At 40.4% G+C, this 20121-nt stretch overlaps 1 protein-coding gene across 1 annotated transcript; it reads right to left on the bottom strand.

Moving 5' to 3' along the window:
• Positions 1–1985: 1985 nt before the first annotated feature.
• Positions 1986–13951, bottom strand: GSTO1 (glutathione S-transferase omega 1). Its single transcript, XM_054581469.1, has 6 exons — positions 13796–13951; positions 13453–13561; positions 9737–9959; positions 7187–7285; positions 5294–5400; positions 1986–2649 (listed from the first exon to the last, which is right to left on the bottom strand). Exons 1-6 carry the CDS (start codon positions 13827–13829, stop codon positions 2496–2498), a joined length of 726 nt encoding a protein of 241 aa, XP_054437444.1. The 5' UTR covers positions 13830–13951; the 3' UTR covers positions 1986–2495.
• Positions 13952–20121: the final 6170 nt, after the last annotated feature.

Raw genomic sequence — 20121 nt, 5'->3', positions numbered from 1 at the left:
GCTTTCTATCCTCTCCTGGCTCAACCTCTCTGAATGCTAGGAGCTGATAAATAAAAAGAGACTGGGGCAGAAGTATAACTAAGTTCTTACCCCAAGAGTGGTGTAAATGACTGAGTTCTGGCTGGATTTGACTTTCTTCAGCATTTAATAGCTGGATGACTTTGGGCAAATCACAGCAACTTTCTATGCCCTAGGTTTCTCATTTGTAATTCGGAGTTAATGGTACCAATACATCATCAGGTGGTTTGGGAAAGATTCATTCAGGTACTGGATGAAAGATGCTTAATACTTAGCATTTCTCTGTTACCTAGTACGCATTCAACGTTAGCTATTATTTTTATTATTATTAGAGTGCAGCAGGGTCACAAAGACATCCCCTGGGACCGAATCCCCCTGCGGCGGTGCCCTCTAACGTAGCCGGGCTAGCGGTGTACAATGCAGGGAGGAGAATTCCCTGATCTTTGGTCGTCTCTACATGTCTCCAAGCAAATCAGGAAAATAAACAATTTAATGAGGTTTTTTCCCCTTCAAATTAAAGGTATTCATTTTAAAGACATGTTCTTTAATCTTGGATTTTATAGCCCTTGTACTTCTTAGGATGTTAAATTCTTTGATGAAACTTTTATGAAGCTAAAGTAGTTGGGCTTTCTTTCGACAATATTAGGCAACATAAAACATTGACAATCCTATTCTGGGACCCGAAATTCGTGGAAGAGTCCAAAATCCAGCATTGACCTTAAATCCCTTTTCCCTTCAAATGCAAAACTGGCCGAACCAACCCGGTGCAAGTGACTGGAGAGACGCCCTCAAGCACCTCCCAACGCGCAGCAAAAGAACCGGATATAGAACGGCGGTGGAACCCGCCCCCTAGAAAGCGATCCTACCCGCAAACTGACCAAGATGCCCAGAGCTCCAGCCAATCCTAAGAGCCTTGAGAAGCACTCCAGCCAATCAGTGCCGAGCTAAGCCAAAGGGCAGCCGCCTTACAAGGGGCCTGAAAACCCGAGTAATGATTGCCCCTGGGTGTCTGTGAACAGACAGTGGCCGGCTGCGGCACCTCAGCGCGCGAGTCTACATCCAACTGAAGTCCTCCCGCAGCCGACCTGGGCGTGAAGGGTGGGGCAGGCCTACGACGGCAGAGACGAGTGCGGCCGGAGCTTGGGCATTGGTGGGCGAGGGCGGGCCGCTGGAGGGCGATTGTGAAGTCAACCGGTGTCAGCTGCGTCTCAGGGTGTGGCCCCTAGATGGCCCGCACCACCACAAGGCTGGGGGCGGAGCGGAGGGGCCTCATTTCAAATGTGGACCACCCGCCCCACCCCGTACCGACTTACTGAACCACAAATGGAGCGGTGAGACTTGGGTGATTATTAGGTGCTCTTACCTTTAAGAATGAGTACGGGAATCCAGACTTTTGGGGCCAGCAGGTCGAAGACGTGCCCCTTAATTCTGATAGTAACAACAGGGTGCTGGCTGTGTTCTCCAGGTAAATTTGTGCCAGCACTTTAAGGGCTCACTTAACCTTGGGACCTTAGTTGAATCATCTGTAGAATGAAAAGATGCTCTACGACCCACCTTCTCATGGAGGTGATGTGATGATAAAAATTAGTGAGAAGCCCAATGGGCTATGGAAGTCTATGAAAGATGGCATTAATATTTTTGAATGGGGATATCACCTATTACTCATTCAGCCTTACAAACTGCATTGAGGGAAGTGGTCTCCACAGTATTGACGTATATGGGATACCTGCTGCGTGCCCAGCATGGGATTTGGTAAGAAGCATTTGAAGGGGGCAGAGACTGGACATTGGAGACTAAATAAGAAACCAACTAGTCACCTGGCTTTGAGGTGATGTAGGTCTGGTCTTTATTGGTCAGAAAAGGAATAAAACAGGAAGTGAATTCAGTCGATGATGGAAAGAATGAAGAATTGTAAATTCTCAATTCAGAACCTCAAAGACAAACTTTATTTTTTTTTTAAAGATTTATTTATTTTTAGAGAGAAAGGAGGGCCAAAGGAAGAGAAACATCAATGTGTGGTTGCCTCTCAGCACCTCCCACTGGGGACCAACAACCAAGGCATGTGCCCTAAACAGGGAATCAAACTGGCAACCCTTTTGTTCGGAGGCCAGCACTCAATCCACTGAGCTATACCAGACAGGGCTTTTTCTTTTTGTAAAGATTTTATTTATTCAAAGACAAACTTAAGAGGCATCTCTTGAAATGACAACAGAGTATCCAAATGGAAATGTCCTACGGACAGTTAGAAATCTAGATTGAAGTCTAATCTCGCTAGAGAGGATTTGAGCATCCTAGCAGGAAATGTGGTTACATTTCTGCAGGAGGGCCTTGAGGAAATACCACAGCTGTGCTGTGATGTCAAAAAGAGAAGGTAATCCAAAGAGACATGAGAGCACTTAGTAAAATAAAAGTGTGTTACTATTCATATTAGTGAAGGAAAATATCAGACAGATCTTCACTGTTGACTCGTACCCCCATCAGAGCCCATAGTCACAGGCTTCCGGGCTGTTCTGCATGTAGAGATTTAAGAAACCCTGCAAGGTTTTCGTATCAGTGAGGAGGGCTGATGCAGTGGGATCTTTCCTCATGGCTGCCATCCATAACTTAAGTTTTGGAGTGTGGTCTACACACCTGCGGGAGACGGAAAGAATGAAGGTGTGAGCGAGACTAAATAAGGCATTGCAAAGTCTCCTGTCTGTTGTCATCATCACCCTGCAGTTTCATTTTGTTCTCCTCCAGCCTTTTAAAGTAGTTCATTAAAAAAAATTTCTTTAAAATGCATGTGATTATAGAATAAAGCATGCCTCCTTTTGTTGCGCTTCTCAAATACTGCATTTTTTACAAGTTGAAGGTTTGTGGTAACCCTGCATTGAGCAAGTCTATCCATGCAATTCCACCAAGAGCATCTGTTTGACTTCGTCTCAGTTCGTTTGAACTTTGGCCATTATTTTTTTGTTATGGAGATCTATGATCACCGATCTTTGATGTTGCTATTGCAAAACCCTTGACTAGCAAAAAGGTTACTGAAGGCTCAGATAATGGTTAGTGTTTCTTTATGCAATAAAGCATTTTTAAATTAAGGCATTTACATTTTTTTATCAGTCATAGTGCTATTGAACACTTAACAGACTACAGTATAGTGTAAACATAATTTTTATATGCACTGGGAAATCAAAATATTCATGTGACTGACTTGATTGTGATATTTGCTTTATTGGAGTGGTCTGAAACTGAACTGCAATATCTCTGAGGTATATTAGCTTTGGAAGATATTGTAGAACTTTTTGTTTTATGGAACAGGAATCTTCCAAAATGAAGCAACTTGCTCATTTGGCATTAAGACTTTTACAAATTGAGAGATTGGTAACTTTTTAAAATGAGAACAGGAAAAATAATCCATCTATGGCCAAACTGTGACTAAAAGGTGAAGGGATTAAAAAGTACATATTGCCAATTATAAAAACATTCACAGGGATATAAAGTACAGCATAGAGAATAAAGTTAGTAATGTAATAACTATGGTATGGCTACTAGATTTATTGGGATAATTACTTCATAAGTTATACAAATGCACTATCAATATGTTGTACACCTGAAACTAATATAATATTGTATGCCAACTGTAATTCACAATTACAAAACAGAGAGAGAGATCAAACTGATGGATGCCAGAGGGGAAGGGGTGAGGATGGGTGATAAAGGTGAAGGGGATTATAGTCGACAATACTGTGTAAGTTTGCACTATGACAGATGATTACTAGACTTACTGTGTTAATCACATTCTATGGTATATTAATGTCAAATCATATTGTACACCTGAAACCTAATATCGTGTACTGTAAGTGTAATAAACATTCAAACCTGTAGAGAATTTTTATGAGTTCATTTGAGCCAAACTGATGACAACTGCCAGGAGGCAAAACCTCAATGAGTTGAGAAAATGCTCCAGACAATGGCTGTTTTGCACCCTGCTTTATACATTACAATCAAAAGAGAAGATGTGAGTGGGTTACATGAAATCCACTGGTGATAGATTAGGGAAGTGGGAGAAAGCAAAGTAGGGAAACCTCTGGGATTGGATAAAAAGTAAAATGATACACACATATTTCTTTTACATAGATGGGTATAGAATAGTTAACAGTCAACAATTAACATGACAACAAAGACAATGAGGGGACTTGTGGTCTCTGGTGTGGTGCCCATGCTTTGAGGGATCTGGTAAAAGGGAAATTACTGTGTTTTTGCAAAGGTGTGTTCATCAGGTATATTATCCCAGATGCAAAAGGACAATAGACAGACTTAGTTACAGTGAAGATGACCTATGTCAGGGAAGATTCTAGCCTAGGACAGACATGACTACCTACCATAAACTGCTTTTAGTTAAAAAGTTTTCATTTCAGACCATCCTAAGTGGTTATTCCAGGTCTCTATGGTCTATAAGGCCACCACGCAGGTCTTCCCTGAGCCTGTCAGTGTTAGTATGTGGCCTCCTTTTGTTTACAATACTAACTGTACTTAAATTTTAAAAATGTTTTGATAAAAAAAATTTAAAGACCTTTTTAAAAAGAATATATATACAAAAAAGTAACTCTGAATAGCTCTAAGCTGTAAGAGGGAGTATGCCAAGGTGGCAGCCAAACTTCAAAATGTGGAGCTTGGAAACTAGTATGGGAATCTTACTGGTAAATGAGAGGTAGCATTGGTCACAACAATCCTGCATGACAGCCTTATAAAAAGGTACATCCTATGGATTAAAAATTTTTTTCAATTACAGTTGGCATTCAATATTATATTAGTTTCAGGTATACATCATAGTGCTTAGACGTTTATATAACATACAAAGTGATCCCCCAGTAAGTCTAGTACCCATCTGACACCATATACTGTTATTACAATATTACTGACTATATTCCCTATGCTGTACTTTACATCCCTGTGACTATTTTGTGACTACTAATTGTACTTCTTAATCCCTTCACCTTATTCATGTAGTTCCCCTCCCTCTAAACCTCACTTAGGAATTTTTACCCAGGAGGGAAGGAGTAAATTACCTTTAAAGCTTTTTACTACATGTCACAGAACTCCTGCCCGCCCCGCAGGGCGGATAGCAGCAGTGAGTGTAGATGTATGACATGCCCAAGCCTTTCCTCCTTGCCTGCTTTTTTCCATTCCTAACAGTTGTATAAAATATTTTAATTTTCAGAAAACAAGGTCAACATATGCTATTTCAATTATCATTATCCTAAATTATTCACATAATATTCAAAATTCTTACTCATTTAACTCCACTGCTTCCAGTCGTTCAAACCAGGGCCAGATGAAGTAATCAATCATAGAAACTGAATTGCCACCCAAGAAAGTTGTCTTCTTATTGGCCAAAACCTGGACATTAAATAGCAGAAGAGTACTTCTTATTTGTGCAGCTAGTAAGACTCATCATCTGATGATGCAGGTGAGTTACGTAATATGTGGAGAGCAGCCCTGTTTGTTTGCCTAACATAACCAAGGTCACTTTTTGTCTATTTGATCAATTTAAGCTTTAGAATCTGTTGGTTCAGGATGAAGCAAAACAATCAACAAGATAAACTGGAAAGTGGTGAAAAATATAATAAGGGCCAGAGTACAAGATTTTTGTAATACAACAAAGGACCGGTATTCAGAATATAGAAAGAACTCCTGGGAATCAAGGAAAAAGGCAAACGACCCATCAGAAAATTGGGCAAGACTTGCACTTCCCAGAAAAAGGATGTCCAAATGGACAATAAGCATTTGAAAAAGCACTGAACTACATTAGTTATCAAGGAAATGCAAATTAGAACCAAAGCATAGTAACACTAGGCATCCGTAATAGTTAAATGAACCAGAAAAAGTTAGTTAGGGTGTGGAACCACTGCTGATAGAAATGTAAACTGGTACAACCATGTTTTAACAGTATCTACTAAAACTGACTGCATGAACACGTTATAACCCAGTAATTCTACTTGGAAATGTGAACATATATTCACCAAAAGATGCATGCAAGAATGTTCACTGTAACACTCTTTCTAATAGCCCCAAAGTGGACATGTCTACTGTCCACCAGGAGTAAAAGGGATAAAAAAATTGTGGTACAGACATATGCTGGAACACTATACAAAGAATAGGAATGAACTACACACAACATAGGTGAACATCACAAACCTAATACTGTATGAAAGAAGTTAGGTCCAAAAGTGCATATTACATTATTCCATTTGTATAGAGTACAAAAAGTAGCCAAAACTGATTTCTGTTTTTTGATGTGGGAGCTGGTTCTTTGGCTATGTTCACTTCGTAAAAATTCATCAAGCTATACTCTTATGCTTTGGGTACATTGCATATAATCCTTCAATAAAACAATTTACATGAAATATAATGGAAATAATTGGATTAACTATTAAATAAAATTACTTGAAAACCAAGCACAAATAATGTTTCCAAAATTTAAGAGGGTGAATTGGTATTAGGGTTTTGTCAAAGGGGGAAACTGAGAGTATTATTTGATTAATCAACACCAACTCACCTTTTATAAAACTTTTATAACTTCAGGGCCCATATAACATTCTTCATTGTAAAATGATTCTTTAAATCTACCTGAGTATTTGGAATGTCTCAAGTCCAAGAAGAAGACTGTCTAAAGGCACAAAATGGCAGCTATTCCCCAAAGGAAGGAAAACACATCTGGGCTTTGCCAAGTATCTATATGATTTGTGGCAAACTCTGTGGTGAGAAATGTTTGTTATGTAATACTAAGTAGAAAAAAAAGAACACAATATGGTATCTATGCTCTGATTAGTTATGTTAACCATTTTTTAAAAATATATGTACAAGGACTAGAAACAGCATGGATAAACAAAATAGGTTACATAGAAATGTTAGTGAATTTCTTTTTTTCCTTGTTATTTTAACATCAATGCAACAGAATGCTTTAAAAGCAAGTTCATGACAAAATATTTTTAGGTAGTTTTGGTTTATATGTTAAACACACCACCTATGGCAATCTGTTATAAACTAAAATTTCTTATTTGGTATTATTACTAATTGCTATAAAGCAATTTGGGAAATGGGAATATGAACAAAAGAGTAGAAGGAAGAGGGTAGATGTAGTGTATTATTTACTCTGATAAAAGCTAAGAGACACATTGATTACCTCCTCAAACTTGCTGAATTCTTTACGAAGTTCTTCTTTCAGGCCAGAGCGGTCCTCCTTAGTTTTACTTCTAATAAAGCTTCCTATCAAAGATGGTACCTAGACAGAGAATAATTTCTTAGTTTATTAGTGGAAGGCTAAGTATACCAGCCTCACATAAAAACACGATAGAATCCTTATTGTCCCAAGGTCAGAGTGTTCTAGAAACTTCAAGGGTACAACCATTCCTGTTTTCACAGAGGTCATATACTTATCTTCAAAACAGTTTTGTGGCCTAAGGTGCTATATTAAACAGGATTTTATAAGTTGCAAATAACAGAACCCACTTTGGCAAGTTTGAGCCAAAAATATCTTTAAAGGACAACAAGTGACTCAGAATTGTTGGGAGGCCGAACAAATATGCTTGGAACTAAGCTGGAACATTCCCAAATCATGCTCAAACTGCCCTGATGGAAAGCACACACTGCGACCAATGAGCTCAAACTAAAGGCCGTGCCCCTGGCAGAAAAGACCTGGAGGTAACTAATGCCACTAGCACCAAAGCCGTTTCTACTCTGGAGTTTAATTTGGCAACCACCACGGCTCCTGAAAGCCAAAAGCCCTGCTCTCAGCCACTCTCACCGGCACGACCAGTTCCCTGCATCAAGCCTATTTCATCACATTGATCATTTCTGAATTGAACTCTACCATGTGTGCATCTGACAGGGGAACCTAGGTCCCAGGCCTTGGCCCCTACTGCAGAAGGTGCTAGGGAAGAGAATTTTTCTGATTTCTACCTTGAGGACATGAGAAGACTATTAAAAGAGACTGTCTACCTGAAGACCTGACAGGTGTAGTGTCCCAATGCTTGTGGTGGAGGTGTTTGTGTGTTTTGTATCATCCCGTTGCTGGAGACAGAAGTCCACTCCTCCCAGTTCAAGTAAATGGGCACTCTGAAAATGCGTGAGGCTCTCCTGAAATCCCGCTGATGTCGGTACAGCCTGTGCTCATCGGAACGGAAGGTTTGCAGGCTGCCCTTCCATCCACATTTTCTGCCTTGTCTTTCATCTTTGCTTCTCCTTACATATCGGTTCCATTTTGTTTTCCATACATAGGTCCCTCTGCAGTGTAAATTTCCACTTCCCTATATGGCTTTGGTTGGTTAAGTCTCCAGTTACATATATATATATATATTCAAAGCTTCCCCACTTTTACTTTCTTAGTCTGTCTCAGTTCTGAGTTTCTAAGAGAGATGATGATTGGGCTGCGCACCTGGGGGTGCACATGAGGACATTTCTGGTTTGCTGAGCTGTGGCCAGGATCAGGGGTCATATGCTACCTAAGAGCACCTCTTTCTTGAATGTGAGCAGAAATAGTGGGCTTCTCCAGCTTTTAGGCTCATTTTCTTTCTAAACAGTACAGTGAATCTTGTTACTTTTTTTTTTTTAATTCTCCAGCATCTTTCTCGTAAATTTGCCCTATTCCTTGTTTATCAACTTTGACAGCAGCCATCTCTACTGTTCTTCCCCCCTCACCCTACTAAGCCAGACAGTGGCCCTCTTCCTTCCCCATTGGCTTCCCTTTGCACTGTCTCCTTAAACAATATGTCTTCCCTGTAAGTCCCATTTTCGCGGTATCTCTTGAACCATTTCTTTCTCTAGAGACAAGATATGTCTGTGTATGTTGATATATGCTGACAGGTAACAGGATTATAGACACATAACTTGGCGTTGCTATTCTTGTCTACTATTGGTCATATCCTTGTTAATACTACCTGCTTGAACTAATTTACAACATTGATGCTAATAAGATACAAACAATTCTTCTACTAGAATGCCATTTACTCAGCTGAGAGCTCCTGCCAACACAGAGTAGAGAAGCTCACTGCTAGACATTGGCTAGAACAACAAGAACGAACACTGAGATTTACTATGTGTCGGACTTGGCTCTTTGTGTTTCATATGAACTGATTTTTATCTATGAGGAAGGAAAATTATGTTTATTTTATAATTGATGATCTAAGACACAAGAGGTAAAGTAACTAACTTAGCAAGTTAAACAACTTGGAAGTGGCAGAGCTGGTCATAAACCTAGGCAGTGAGTCAACAATGACATCCTGGTGCTACACATATGCAAAACGGCAGGCAGTCACCTACAGGGAAGTGTTAGTTCAGGAGGGAACACAGGCTGGGCTCTCGCTCACTCTGAACAAGCTCCTGGAAGGCAGCAGTATCTGAGCAGATACCTGGAAGAGGACCTGGAGATAACCAGGCAAAGTGAGAAGGGGGAAGAGTCTGCCAACAAGAGCTGGTAAGGTGCTGAGTTTAGGAAAACTTAAAACATCTGGTACGGCTGGAATAGAACATGGCAGGAGAGGAGTGAGGAGGGGAAACTTCGCAGAGGTAAACAAGAACCGATCAAGAAAGGGCTTGCAGGACACGGCAAGGCAGACAAGAGTATAATCCTGTTTTGTTTTCCTTTCCCAAATTACTGAACCATAAATGACCAATGATATAGCTTAAAAGAAACAAAGGTTTTTCAAATATAAACTGAAATTTCTTCTACACACACCTTAGAAAATAACTCAAAGGTCATCTTTTGGCTCGCTTTCTCATAGGGGTCTTCTGGAAACAGCTTCTTTCCTGGATATGCTTCATCCAGGTACTCACAGGTGATGGCAGACTCACAGATCAGTTGGCCCTTACTGTTTTCCAGAACTGGCACCAGACCAAAGGAATTCTTCTTGAAGAACCACTCGGGCTTATTTTTCAGGTTGATGTTGATGACTTCATGCCTGAAAGACACATAGAAGAAAATGAAGAGACAAACGCTTTTTGTAACTTCTGAATGACTCCTTTCTGGTCCTACCATCCACTTAGCTGATCGGACCCCAAATTTAGAAGTCAACTCAGCTTCGATTCCTGCCCCCCACACCTTCTTCCTCAAGTCAAATGGATCAGCAAGACCTGTCAGCTAGACCTCCAAAACCATATTGACTTTATTCCCTTCTCAGCTTTATCACTACTACCTCATCCAAAACATCATCTGCCACCTGGGCCTCTACAACAGTCCCCACCAGCCTCTCAGCTCCTCCTGTGGCCTTCCTACCGTCCACTCTGTACACACGGCCAGGTGGGGCTGTAACAAAAGTAAATTAGATTAGGCCACTCTCCTGCTTACAACCACCTTTCAATTGCTCCTCACTGCAAAGAGCATAAACTCTAAATCACATCCTATGACACACAGGCACATGTAATTTTTCACACCTGTTTCCTACAACTTTCCCTCCTGTCATTATGATCTGGACACACTGGCCTTTCTTACATTCCTTGACTTTCCCATACATGTTCCCACCTTAGAACAGTTACACTTACTGGCCCTCTGCCTTCTCTGCCTGTCTTCCCAGGTCAAGTACCACATGCACAGAGAAGCCTTCCCTGACCGCCCATTCTGAGCTGCTGGGAGCCTCCATTGCGTGACCATCTTGTTTTACTTTCTTCATTGAACTGATACGCATCTGCAATTAGCTGATGACTTATTCACCCATTTATTATGTCACCTCCCTAAAAAGTAAACTCCATGAAAACAGGGATCTTAGGTGCCTTGTTCATATTAACAAACACATAAAAGCATATTTAAAATAGGTTTGAATGCTGTGAAGAAAATAAAAATAGTTTCAGATAGGCACTCAGTAAATATTTGTTGAATGAATAAATAACTGGAAATGCTTCAAGGCTGTCAGTAAGATACTTCATTTTTGGCTAAGAGGTATCTTAATTGTAAATTATATAATGCAACTAATTGAATTATGTGCACTATCCACTATATGAGAATCAATGTGATTAAATCCAATTCCTTTTGCTAATTTAGATAGAAAGTTCCTTGCTTTTTTACAAGGATATTAAGGAATCCAAAAAAAAAAAAAAAACCCCACCTACAAAATAAGCCTTCAGATTAAATCTCCATGCACTGATTTTTTTTTAACTGTTGCATGGTAAACACAAAAGGAAGAAAACAGATAAAGTCTGGGGTTCTATCCAGATCGTAATTAGATCTAACTTGTTTCTTGCCTGAGAGATTTTTAGAAGAAATAAGAGAAAGTAAAGTCTCACATAGTTAATAAAACCAGACCTATATAATTGTCAAAGCTAGATAATTATTCAATAGAACAGATTAGTTACTGAAAAATAACATAAACCAACACCTTTTGTTTCCTATTTTCCCATCCACTACAGTAGGTAAAACAGCATGTAGTATGAGGATTTAAATATGTAATTACCCACCCTGACAGTGTGGTTCAGTCAGCTAGACATCATCCTCCAAAGTGAAAGGTCACAGGTTCAATCCCCTGTTGGGGTGCATGCCTGGTTTGCGGGTTCAGATGGTTGGGGAGCATGCAAGAGGCAACCAACCAATGTTTTTCTCTCACATTGTTTCTCTCCCTCTCTCCCTCCCTTCCCCTCTCTATAAATAAATATAATATTTTAAAAAATATGTCATCACCCATGGAAACAAAGGTATAACCTGATGAAACACTAGTATGTGGGTATGTATGCATTTTGTTAAAAGGTTTATGTGCTGAAGAAATACTCAGATACAACCCGTTGCAAGAAAAATATGGCCCTTTGTCAAGGAATTATCAACTCTTCTGAAATTTTATACTATAAAAACAAAAGGTAGATCCTTTGTCATAAAGGTGTGTCAAAAAAGGTTCTCAGAACACAAGCATTTGGTGGTAACCTGGCATTATGAGTCAATAAGTCAACACACCTGCCACAAGTTGGAACACGTACCCTTTAAAGAAATTCCACGCGGTAAAACCAAAGGGGAAGAGCTGAGGGAGGTCAGGAGGGAGGGGGCAAGGGAAAGTGGTGGGGGGGAGGCAGAGGCAAATGTATTTGAAAAACTAAAGTTAAATTAAAAAAAGAAATCTAGTACTTCCCTAATGGAAGTCTCCTGGGATTCAAAACAGATCTATGACTGTTAGTGACCCCTGTTGTTTCTGTTACCTGGCAACTGTCACCACTCTTCACCCCCCATATACTCACTATCAAGGTAAAAAGTCATTTAAATTTTCCTTTGGAAAACTCTAAATAAGGTAGACTTGTTTTCAAACTAGAGTTGCAGAGGGGCACATAACCCAGGTCTTGGTGCCCTGAATTCAGCTGCATCTTGTTCTTGGACTTTTCAATTTTATGAGAAAAAGATATGTCTTTTTTCCGGTTTGAATTAGTTCTCTTACTTGCAATAAAAGAATTCTGACTAATCATAGCAAATATTATAGTATTTGGATAAAATTCAGGGCTTTGGGTAAATGTTAATAAATGTTGAGTATTTTACTACATGTTCAGATTCAATTTCATCCAAATAAGATGCCAATCTTACTGAGATGAGGGCTAATCCATAAATAATTTGGGTTTTTTTTTTCTTTAGAATACATCTTATATGTCTTTCAGGCAGGAATTGCCTGCCTAATTCTCCCCCATAAGACTAAAATACATTTATAAACCCTAAACACATGGAAAATTTCTTAGAACGGGGGTGCGGGGGGTGGCCCTACATTTTAAACTTCCACACTATAGGTATCTAACGTCTGTTTCACCTATTCCAAAAGTCATTGGAAGGGGGGCGGTTCCAATGGATATTTGACATCTCTAAGTGACTCCTGCATGATTCCCGCGGCTAACCCACAGGTCAATAGCCCCGCCAGTTTCAATGAGGCTTCGCAAAGGATTGAATTTTTAGGCATAGACCCTTTGATTCAACCAACAACCCAACCTAGAGGAATATGTATAGTATAGTTAACTCAGCACACTGCCAGGAGAGTCAAGGTATGAACTCTGCATTGGGCTAATTTTTAACTATTTGATAAAGAACACTATGCTCTGAATAACAGCAAGCAGTACCAGATAAATTGGTACTAGGTGGGGTTTGGAATGGAAAGTCAGGTGTAAGCGAAACGGCAGTGAACCAGGAATTAGGGATCTACAAGAGTTAAAAGAGCTGCTGTCTGTCACTACCTTAACTGGAGCCCATTTTTCTAACCTATAAAATGGTTAGGTTAATCTAAATGCAGTGCCCTAGACTTCTGGAGTCTATGGCATTTCCCTTCATCTCCCTCCCCTGGGAGAGGGTCCATAACTTGCTATGACTTCTCCAAAAGGCTGAGAATAGTAATTTGTTTTGCAGTAAGGAAAATCCAGAGGCCCTATCCAAGTTTCCCACCCCCACGGCCAGCAGCAGCGGATTCCCAGCTAGTTCCGGGAGCGGTCCCCCCGAGTCCTCACTTGATTCCCTTGGCCTCCAGGACGAGGCGCGTCCTCTCGGCGAATGGACAGAACCTCATGCTGTAGACGCGAATCAGGCCCTCCGGGACTGGTCCTGGGGGCGCGCTTCCTGCCGGGGAGAAGTAGAGTCGGTTATGTCCGGAGAGAGGCCTCCACTCCAGCCTCCCGCAGCCCTGGGACCGGACGCAGAGAGGTCCTGCGCTCTGCCGCCCCAACTCGTTACCCACGCGAGGAGCCTCTTCAGAGGAGCCTCTTGAGAGGCTCAGCTCTGAAGCAGCCAAAACGGGACCCCCGGCCGTGGGTGGCCGAGATCACCCCCGCTTCTCGCGCGGGCTGGCCTTACCCTTCTCCAGGCTCTTGGCGGACCCTCCGGACATCGTGGCCCAGCGTAGGCCTGGCTGGCGCTCAGGGTTTGCAGGGTTTTCAGGAAGTAGTCACCCCTCCCTCCTTTTCTTTCTCCTCCTCCTCCTCCCCTGAGATGCGCAAACCGGGGGCGGGCTGCTAGCTCCGCCTGCGCAGTGTTTCCAGGAATGGGCACAGCCCGGGGCGCTTAGATGGAACCCTTGCGTAAAGAGACGGGTGTAGTACCGCTACTGCCGCACCAGTCTCTATTTCCACCTTCTGCCAGAAGGAATGCGCCGCCGTCGTAGCCCTAACGCTACGAGGGAAATCGCCGCCCGGACGGTCATCCGTTGCGCCCAGACCCAGGGCTGGCCTTCCCGGTTTTGTGGGGATCGTGCATAAACCCTGCAGCTGGTGGTTGTGCGAAGTATCGTGCTGGCCATGAGATGACCCCACGTTGAGATGCACCCCCCCCCTTCAAAAAACAACAATAACAAAAAAACCGGAGCCATTTCCTAACCCCGAACGATGGTGGTTTCTCATCTACCCTCCACGCGGGTGCACGCTGACCCCAACCTTCCATATTCCGCGTCCCTGCTGGGCAGCCCACTCCGGCCTCCTTCATGCGGCACGGACCTGCTCATAGCTCCTCCTTTGCTCCAAGGCTTCTCCAACTTCAGGGCCTGTGGCTTGGGCCCAGCTTTCGCTCACGGTTCCAGAATGTGCTCTCCAAAGGTTCCTGTCCATGGCGCAGTGACGGGTCGCCCGGCCACATGGAAAGCCTTTTCCTCCTGTCAGTACTAGCTTAATATGATTACTGGGAGAGCCACTGTCCCTACTCGACTCAAAGGACACATCCTTATAATTTTAACTCAAAGGAAATGGCCCAAATCTGGATATTACTAACCTCAGATGGTGCTGCTTTCAAAAATCTATTAAACGTTTGGATTTTGAAGCTCTAGTAAATCTCAGGGTCATGCAGGTAGGCTGAATAAATTTAGTCCCATAGGTCTGTAAGAAATACCTGGGTTGAGCGGCTGCTCAAACAGCCCTTCTTAACTTAGGGGTTAGGAAAAAGGGATTCCAGAGCACATGGTACAGATACAGGAAAAGGGTAGCCAATGTTCTGCTTGTCTGCCTAGATTTGAGAGCTGGTGATGACTGCTGTGCCATTTATTTGCCAGATGGAAAGGTGGGGCTGGTCTGTTTTATTTTGATTAGTTCTATTATGGCAGAAACAGAAAATAGATGATAAGCACAACTGTCTCAGAGCCTTCCTGCCTGAGTTTGATCCTTACTCTATCCCTGTATTTATGAGTTTGTTAGGGCTCGGACAGCAAAGTACCACAAACTGAGTGGCTTAAACAGCGGAAATCTATTCTCACAGTTCTGGAGGCAAGAAATATCAAGGTGTAGGCAGGATGGGTTCCTTCTGAAGACTGTGAGAGAGAATCTGCTCCATGCCCCTCCCCTAGCTTCTGGTGGTTTGCTGGCAATCTTTTCTATTTTTTGGACTGTGGAAGCATCACCCCATCTCTGCCTTCATCTTCACATGGCATCCTCCTTGTGTGCCTATGTCCGAATTTCCTCTCTTTTTAAGGACATCAGTCATACTGGTTTAGGGGTCCATCCTGCTCTAGTGGACCTCATCTTAATTGAACTAATTACAAATGTAATGAACCTATTTCCGAATGAGGTCACCTTCGGAGGTCCTGGAAATTAGAGTTTTGACATATAAGTTTATGAACTCGTAATCCAACATATGAATTTTATGAAACTATATGAATTATACTAATCCCTTATTAATCATGTGACTGTAGGAGAGTTCCCTCTGTTGTTTCAGTTCCCTCACCTGTAAAGTGAGGTGCTGAAAACCTAATGGCTCTCTCACAGAATTTGAAGAAAGATCAAAATAGTAAATATATGGAAAGCACTTAGAACAATATTTGGCACAGAATGTGTTAAATAAATGTTTGTTATTATTGCAGATGCTCAGTGAAAAAAAAGTTGACCACATTTCTGCCAAAGCATGGGTCTTGCTTAACTCTTTTTCAGAAAAGCAACTTTTTGGAAGGTTTTTCAGCACATTAATATATCATGCAAATGAACCCTGTAAATTTAAACTTTGCCAAACTAAAAATTTCAGGTCAAAGTATTATTTGAGAACTACTTGGAATGGCCTGTCCCCTAACTAGTATAGGGTAATGTTTTGTTGCAATGATTTGAAAGATCCAATTCATTAATAAAGTAAAAAGTTAATTCCTCAAAGAAATAAATTGAAAATACATGTCCCAGGAAATTACTGTACTGTTAGCACTGCGCTACATTATAGTGGATCATCTCCAAGCCTTTTGGATTATGTGCTGGAAAAACACAGTTTTCACATTTTTCCAGCTGTAATTATCAATAATTAACTTACGTCGGCAAACGTCAACTGATTCTGCTGGTTAAAGATCAAGAGTTAGTGGTCCTAGTGATAAGAAATAATATTCTACCTTCTAAGTACCATCTGTCTTTACTGATGATATACACCCACTTGACACAACATTCTCTGACTTTTCAAGAATGTTATTTGAATAATTTTATACTTTTTAATATATACTAAATTGATACTTATATTTGACAGAGTAAGTTAGGAATATTGAAAGTCACATGAAGTGCTTCACTGTTATTATTTTAATTAATTATATTTAAAATCTCCTTTAAAAAATTAGGGCCCTTATTTTGTGAATACAGATGTTTCTTTAAAAATTAACATGCTATGACAGTCCATAGCAGGGAGAAATAGCCTTCATAAGAAAGTATTAGTAAGGCCCAGAGTGAAGTCAAATGGAAAAAAATTATTAATCCTCACAAAAAGAAGCCATACAGGAATAAATGGTCCATAAAAAATAGCAAAAAATACATATAAGGGTATATTAAAAGTGCATTGAGAGTAGAATGGATAAGTAAATTGTGGTGTATTCATATAATGAACAACTATCCAGCAATGAAAACTAATAAACTACAGCTACAGCTATCAAATGCATCTCAAAAACTTAAGATTGAGTCATAAAAACAAGTCACAAAACAATATATATGGTATGACTGCATTAACTTTAAAAACATGCAAAATGAAAAAGCATATTGGTTATGGCACATGCATATGTAGTAGAATTGAAAAGCAAGATGCAATAAACAGAATTCAGAAGAGTTGTTACCAGTGTGGGAAGGAAGAGAAAGAAAAAGGGAGAGGGTATGACATGGGGTGTGCTTTCCTGATATTGGTTACATTCTCTTTCTTAAGCTGGAAGGTGGCCACAGGACAATAGAACTGGTAGGAAAGGATGAGGTGAGGAGAAATGAGCTGCAGACTGTTGTCATTTGAAAACCTTCCTGTGTAGAATCTAAGTTTTTACTATATGCTATAGTAAAAAAATTAAAATTTAAGAAACTGACTTAAAAAAAGAACAACAATAACAATAAAGAAACCTACTAATAAAAGGGATGACGTAGAGCTATATATACTGATGCAGAAACACATTCGGTATATTCTTAAATGAAAATGAGGTAAAACAGCGTAGAGGAGATAATTCCACTATTGAATGCACACTGTCTGCCACATATCTGCTAAGCATTCTACATGAAAAACTTTAAATCCTCACAACAACCTTAAGAATTAAATAAGAAACCCTGTTAATGCTACCATCTCTTGGATGAGGAAACTGGAGGATGGCAATGAAGTACTCTACCAAGAGGGACATGCTTTTGAATGGTGGAGCTGGTTTTTCAACTGTGGACTGATATCGGAGTCTGATCTCTACCTACTTCCATATCTCATCGATTCTTAGTTGTACACTTCTTCACTTTTGAACATCTCTGAAAATTGGGCTATATCTTAAGATCACTGTTTGCTGGGTGCAGTCCTGACATGGATGTTATTGCTTGTGCTTAAATTTGTAGGGTCGATGTCAATGGCTTGGAAGAAGATCCCAGAAATAAGGGGAGCACTCTGAAATGCTTCTGCTGGCACATAGGAAAGGCTGGGGTTGAGGATGGAGGGGAAATGAAGGCCTATGACTCTGATTTGAATAATTATTCAAAAAAGATGGATTCTGCCCTGGCTGGTGTGGCTCACTGGATTGAGTGCCAGCCTGTGAACCAAAGAGTTGCCAGTTTGATTCCCGGTCAGGGCACATGCCTGGGTTGTGGGCCAGGTCCTCAGCTGGGGGTGCGCAAAAGGCAACCACACATTGATGTTTCTCTCCCTCTCAGTCTCCCTCCCTTCCTCTCTCTCTAGAAATAAATAAATAAAATCTTTTAAAAAAAAAGCTGGATCCTAAAAGTGATGAAGTTGTAGCTTATGTCACCTATATTTTTTTTTTATACTTGCACAAGAGTAAGATAGATAGGGCAAAAATCTATTTTTATATAAGTTTGAGTTCTTTTATGATAAATATCTAAGCTTAAAAGAGTTCTTTCAATAAGTATAAAATAAAAATTCTGGGTGATGAGAAAAGATTCTGTTGTAATTTTTCTGGTATATTTTTCCCATTTATCATTTTATCTTAGATTTGATGAAATAGAGTAGTGTGACTGGTCTCCTTCATAATAACCTTTAAAGTATTTGCTGACTTTTTTAAAGAGAAAAGTGTATTTTATTTAATTACCAAGTACAAAAATACAAATATATGCAACATTATTTCCCCTTACCATGTGGGATGCATTGTGAAATTTTCTATTTCATTTTCTTTCATTAAAAGAAGAGACTGGTGATGACTTAAAACAGATCATACCACTAATATGTTCCAATCTCTAACTGTTCCAGAACACAGACTTGTGTTACTGATGTTAATTAATAATTTAAGGGAACCTGATAATCTTCCTTCTTAGAATTAACCTTCTATAGTAGTCTATGTACCAGAGGAAAACATTTAGCAGTCTTGTGACCAGGTAGCCACCCTGAACATGATGTATGATGTCGTGTGCACATAAAATCATGGTCCTTCCCAGGCTCAATAGCTGAAGAAAATGACTGGAAACTATGTAACAGGACCACGTGTCTGTATTACACATTTTATATAAAATTCTTTTCATATACATTATTTCATTTGATTCTCATAACAACCCTGTGAAGGTAGGCAGGGAAAATATAAGGTTCCTTTTACAGATGATGAAGTAGTTAAATTTTAGAAAGCTTCAGTGACTTTTCCAGTTATCACCTACTTAGTAAGAAGCAGAGACAGAATAAAAACATGAATTTTTAGGTTGAGAGTTCTTTTCTCTAAACCACATAGCCTGAGAGTATAATCTGAACTCAGATATTTTCGCCACTTCATCTTCATTTTATTGTGGATTCCAGTTTTTGTCACAGGATACATTGAAATACCTGATTCTAAACTTGTCATGCCAGGTTTCTACCAGTAAAAACTTATGGCCACGGGGCATATATTTTTTAAGAAGCAGTTTCTCTATTGCTAGTTTAAGGGAACAAAAGTAATATGAAAGAACTGAAAGGCAAAGGAAATTGAAAGGTAGTCAGATGAAAGGAAATAAAGTGAAATGTAGTGATGGATATTGGTGCTTTTTAAGCTTTTACTTTTGTGAGAGTTTCAATGGAGAATTTAATGCAAGATGAGATGAAGCTTTTGGAAAGGATCTTAAGCCCTGACAGGATTATTCAAACTCAAATCTTGAATGTGTAATGATGGTAAACAATAGTTTTACCTCATCTTCAAAAACCTGACCTTAATGTTCTCCTAAAGTACTGTTTGCAGTGATAATTTGTGCCACAACATAAATTGATTCCTGTTTTTCTCCATTAATGGTTCTTGGATTTCTTTCAATGAAATCCATGTTAGAGTCCATAGATACTAAGGTTCTGCAAAATTGCAGGGGAACCAAGTTTCCAAGCAACCCCAGAAGTCTCAGCCTGCCCAACACGTCTATGTCCTGGTACCGCCTGCTGGGGCAACTGTCTGATTTTTTGTTACATTGTAATCTTATCAAACTTCTTATAAACTCTACTATTTGCCCCTTTCATCAATGCCTACAAAGTTTTCCTTCTACATTATTTACCCTTTCACTAGTGCATTATTTGTCAGACATGTGACATAGTGGGGCCTACAGACGCCACAACATATGCCCTTTCTACCGGCCTCGCACTTCCAGCCTACCCCTCTGTCTCACGGGTACAGAGCTCAACATCCCCCAGCACAACTGCAACCCTAAAGATCTATGGTTGTGACTAACCCCCTTTCCCGCCTAAGAGGAAACATCTCTCCACTTTTGCCCCAGGTCCCTGAAACAAAAGACTGCCTAGTGTCTGTAGAATGTGAGGTTTGGGTG

Source organism: Pteronotus mesoamericanus, unplaced genomic scaffold (assembly GCF_021234165.1).
Source record: "Pteronotus mesoamericanus isolate MK-2021 breed Mesoamerican mustached bat unplaced genomic scaffold, CSHL_Meso_final contig_657, whole genome shotgun sequence".
Classification (NCBI taxonomy): Eukaryota; Metazoa; Chordata; class Mammalia; order Chiroptera; family Mormoopidae; genus Pteronotus; species Pteronotus mesoamericanus.
Note: the sequence above shows the minus strand (reverse complement) of the source record. Positions and strands in the feature narration are given on the sequence as shown.

Coding starts and splice junctions, on each gene's coding strand:
- GSTO1 (XM_054581469.1), bottom strand. CDS start 13,829: ATGTCCGGAGGGTCCGCCAAGAGCCTGGAGAAGG. Junction 7,286..9,736: donor CCTTTGAGTTATTTTCTAAG/GTGTGTGTAGAA, acceptor TTCTCTGTCTAG/GTACCATCTTTGATAGGAAG. Junction 2,650..5,293: donor GAAGCAGTGGAGTTAAATGA/GTAAGAATTTTG, acceptor CGTCTCCCGCAG/GTGTGTAGACCACACTCCAA.